The following is a 4,905-nucleotide window of genomic DNA, read 5'->3' on the forward strand; positions in this document are numbered from 1 at the left end:
AGTTTCAAGTCTCTAGGCCTTACAGTTTGTTCTGCACGATCAGTTTTAGGGGAGAATAATAATAATAATAATAATAACAAAAATAAAAATCCTAACAATTACAATAGGGTTTCAGCACTGCGTGCTTGAACCCCTAAAAATACATAAATATACCTAGCACAAAACATGTCAACTGGGAAAAAAATCTTTCAATGGTTTTAAATAGTTTAAGGTTACTGCAGAAGATGAAATGGATTTACAGGGGTCCGTTAAAGGGATCAAATGCAGGGTGAAAGACAAATGCAGGACAACTGGACTGAAACTCAAGAAGTTGCTTTAAAGTCAGTGGTACGCTACAATGACTCAATTATCTGGCTAAACAGTTTAAACAGAGTATTTAATGTGGTATCCTGTCAAGTTGGACACGTACTCCGAGGGATCTTCCGTAAAAAAGAGAAGCATCTGAGATCCATTTTCATTTTCTTTTTGTGGTGACCTATATATTGTTCAAATGTGTTTAGCATGTGAGAAAGTAAAGGAGAGAAATATCCCTGAGTTTAGCATAAGGCGCTAGAGACAGATGGCCTTGTGGGGGAGATACACAGGCCCTTCCCTTTTCTGCAGCAGTGTGAACTTGCAGCTTATAACACATACCGTTGTATCACACAAGACAGGCCGGGAGACAAAAATAGGGACAGCGAGACATGAAATGTGAAAAAAGTGAGTTAAAGAGAGGCTGAAAGCTAGAGAGAGTAAGAGAGAGGCTTTTGTTTCAGCTCAGTGTATGAGCTGGCTACGCCTGAGGGGCATGAGCAGGAGAAATGCAGCTCACGTGGTGCTGCCTCGTCATCGCTCTGCAAAAAAAGAGGCAGCAGGAGGGGGGAGGGCAGCAGCAGCAGAGTCAAGCCGTGGCAAACCAGCTCACCATGCTTGACACAGGAGAGTACAATTGCTTTGGTGGTTGAACTTGACCCACTTTTGAAATCGCACCTCTATGTGGCACATCAGTACATAAAAAAAAAAAACTTCCTCTACATGACAAAAACAAAATGAAGGAGGTCAGAAGTGGGCCACACAACTTATGAGCTGGTGATTTTCCGAAAGAGGTGCTGTTGCTATGTAGTTGGCCAGCGTCAGCATGCTCTCTTTGCAAGCACACCTCACAGAGATTACTCATGCTTTTATCATACCATAAACCAATAAAAGTGGAATGAGTGCAAAAATGTACAAAAGTTCATGTTTCTCAGTTCATAAAATAAATTTAGAATAATTGGAGAAAAAAATTTAAATGGCTGAAGACTGCAATTTATAAAAGCCTGTTGCTGTATCAAAATAAAGCATTATAAGAAAATAAATGATGTTTAAAATAAGAAATAAGTCACATGAGATTTATTTGAAAAACATTTAAAAATCTTACTAACCCTAAACTTTTGAATTGCAGTATTAATTCACATTTGCATGATATTAATTGTAATTCCAAGAAATAACATCACACTGTAAGATCTAAAATTGCAATTTATTATCGTTTTTTTACTCCGACATGGAAACAGGCTTGCAGACAATTAGACTGTCTCAAAGTACACTTTGAATAAACACTACCTTTGATTTACTGCATATGCCACACATCTTCCAATACACACCTGGTGGTCTAAAATAACCTAATTAGGAAACGAGGATTTTCAACTCAAGGATGATACTACAATGCCGGGGCTATGGCCAAAGATGACAACAGCTATAAAAACACTGGCCAAATGCCAGATGGGATAAGTGTCAGGGGTGTGTATTGAGATGCTTCAGAGGTGAGATGCTCCAAAGGTGTGACAAAAGGACTAGTAAAAGTTTTTCCTCTTTCTAAAGAGATTATACAGCAAAATTAAACATGAACAATACAAGCTGATGAAACATTACTTGGAAAGGTGTAGGTGGGGCATTGAAGTTAAAATCTAATTGTCTCGTCATAAGACTGTCATTAAAAGGTGCTGTACTGGAAAGGCCTCAAGACAGGGTTGTAGGTTTCAGAGAATGAGATAGTAGGAATGTAACGATGCACTCCGAGCCGGTTGAAAATCGATACAAATATTTGACGATTCAAATCGGTTGGGATGTTAAACCAATCGCGATACAGTTGGGGGTGGGAATTTATAGGAATGTATCTTTGAGGGGAACTGACTGTCTTTAGAAAAATTAGATGCTATTTTCTTTTCATCTTGCCTCTGTATTATGCATATTATAGTAGTGTTTAAGCACAGCTGCTTTGTTTACAGCGGTAACCAAGGAAACACTACATTTCAGCTGTTCCACAAACGCCACCAAAAACTAATTTTGTCTAAAAGCTAATTTTGTTAAAAAAAAAAAAAATCTAGAAAAGAAAAGTGAAAATCGTATAGTGAAATCATTATCGTGAATCGTATCGCATCGTGAGTTGAGTGTGAATCATTACATCCCTGTGAGATAGTATTTACTTTAGTCCCAAATGAGCAGATCAGATAGTGGACAGATCCGTCAGCGGACAGATCAAGAGTGCCAACAACGTCAAATGTTGCACTTTGTTATCCTAGCTGTCAAAAGCTGTGACATCCTACCCATAAAGCGCAACACTCAGGTTTCGGAAGCAAAATCTCCATTTATTTTCTCCATAAGTAAATTTAATTATAACTCATAAACCTTTAAAGACAGAGCTACTGTCAGTTCCGAGGTTGTTAAACGACAATTTATCCGTTTGCATTATTTCAACTTTTTCATTTTACTGGTGAAAAATGAAATTACCCATGATGCTGTACAGAATGAAGCACCACAAATGGTGCAATCAAGTCTTGCTATGCTGTCAAAATTAAAGTCGTCAAGTACATAGTCTTGTCTAGTGGTCCAATTTTTAAATACTTTTTTCCTTCATATAAAAGTTTATAATGTGTAACTGGTTGGCTTGGTTCATGGCCTCTAATGCTTTAACAAAGACTGAAAAAAGTCACTGAAAGTCACTAATGCACCAAATAAAGATACAAAATACAGGAAACGTACCTGCAACTCGCACCATGCCACCTCCACTGTGGTTTCAGTATCCAGACCATTGTAGACTGTCTTAAAAGAGCCACGTCCAATCTCAATGTCGAACTTTAAGAACCGGCCATCTGGCGACGTCCCGACTGCATTTGTCTCAACTTCCTCATTGTCCTCTAGCTCTGCCTTCGCATCTCGCAAATCGGTCTTAGCTCGTGCCTTCTCTTTACCTTCATCATCCTCCTCTTTCTCATCCTCTAGTTTTGCATCAGCACTATCTCCAGACTTCAACTCTGCAACGAAACGTGGTGCTTCTGCAGAAAGAAGATGTGTAGTATTCCCAATCAACACTGGCATTGATTCTATGGCTGTCTCAACACCGTCATCTTCCTTTTCTGGTGCAACCAAACCTTCAGATTGTGTGGCCACCGAAGGGATTTTGGTTTCCAAGGCAGGAGGTTCACAAACAAGGGCATGGGAGTCAGTTGAGATGGTTAGGATTGCGTTCTTGCTGGGCAGCTCCAGCGCCGTAGCATTGGAGTCATTGATGACGCTGCGCCGAAAGAAACGGTGCTCTGCCTTCAGTAGTTCTCGCTCCATGGTGTGGTGGCGACGGCGGACCTCGACCCCTAGACGCTCGCCCACCAGCGTGTCTGAGCTGGAGCAGTTGATGTTCTTCGAAGGGGGGGAAAGGAACTTGACCATATTGTCGTTGAGATTTTCTGACATTTCTCCACCAAGTGGAGCGAGAAGTTGGGTCAAACCTTATATGCTATCCATGCATGAAAAAAAACAACAACAGTATAAATATTTGATAATGAGATGAGGTTGCTTCAAACCAAGTGAAAACTTGCCAAACCTCCCTCCTCTCAAAACAGTAGTTCAGATAAAGTCAATACCCTTGCACACTAAAGTGTTGGAGAGGAGCACAGGAAGTGCTTGGTGATAAAAGTAACGCAGGATCCATGCACAGATCAAAATACGTTGTTGATGATGATGATAATGACAAAAAGGAGACTTCACATCCAGCTCATCCATCCTGTGTGAAACTGTGGGGTGTATTCAATCCACATAGGGGGTCTCCTGAGGGGGCAGGGCAGTAGCCTGCTGATAAATGTGATAATCACTTTCAACTCCGAGGTCGTGCCAGAGCACAAAGTTTCACTGTTGCATCTGATTCACTGAAAGAGAAACAAAATATAATTTAACCAAGGTGGTTAGCCACCGTTAACAAATTTACACTCAACTTAAAGGGGTCCTATTATGCTCCTTTACAAAGTCTTGATTTTGTTTTGGGGGTGTACTAGAACATGCTCTCATGCTTGGTGGTTCGAAAAACGTATTATTTTTCACATAACTTACATTATTAAAATACCTTTCTCCCCAGCCTAGCACAAACGGCTTGATTAGTTCCGGGTTTGATGAAGAAAAACTAATTGTGCTGTGATTGGTTAGCTGTCCCAGTGCGTTGTGATTGGCGAACAGCTTTGACGGTGTTTCAGTACTGCCCCGCCCCTCGCCAAAGCAGCAAGTTCGGGCTGCTCTGGTATAGTTAAGGATGGCGTCAATATTGCCATATCAGTTTGAGCCGGATTCAGACCCCGAGAATATTGAACAAGAGGATCGCGCAGAACCAATGCACACACGGATATTGCAAGACAATATTAGCGAGTGGTAATGTTGTTGTTGTTTTTTTTGGGCTAAATCACATTTTAGATACGATGTCAAATAAATTGCAACCACTGTTTCCTGACGTCGTCCGCTTTAGGAAGGCCAAACAAAGACGTTTGGGCACGGGGGTGGGAAAAAAAAAACAGCATTTCTTCGACATGGCGAAAACTTGACGCTACAGCAGCTCATCTTCTTCTTTGTTTTCTCTGATGCACTAACTCTGCAGCAGCACTTCTTCTTCATCGTCTCGTCTGATGC

General features: G+C 40.8%; 1 protein-coding gene across 3 annotated transcripts in view; it reads right to left on the reverse strand.

The window, feature by feature from the left end:
• The window catches only part of LOC107716717 (serine/threonine-protein kinase WNK1-like), a 23,610-nt gene that overhangs the window by 16,284 nt on the left and 2,421 nt on the right, over nt 1–4,905 (reverse strand). For all 3 annotated transcript variants that reach the window (XM_016523246.1, XM_016523247.1, XM_016523245.1), the window contains exon 2: nt 2,998–4,157. In XM_016523246.1, the coding sequence (XP_016378732.1) occupies nt 2,998–3,705 (708 nt within the window). In that variant the 5' untranslated portion in view covers nt 3,706–4,157. The remainder of the gene's footprint in view (nt 1–2,997; nt 4,158–4,905) is intronic.

This window comes from Sinocyclocheilus rhinocerous, unplaced genomic scaffold, assembly GCF_001515625.1.
Source record: "Sinocyclocheilus rhinocerous isolate Xijiao unplaced genomic scaffold, SAMN03320098_v1.1 scaffold1201, whole genome shotgun sequence".
Taxonomy (NCBI): Eukaryota; Metazoa; Chordata; class Actinopteri; order Cypriniformes; family Cyprinidae; genus Sinocyclocheilus; species Sinocyclocheilus rhinocerous.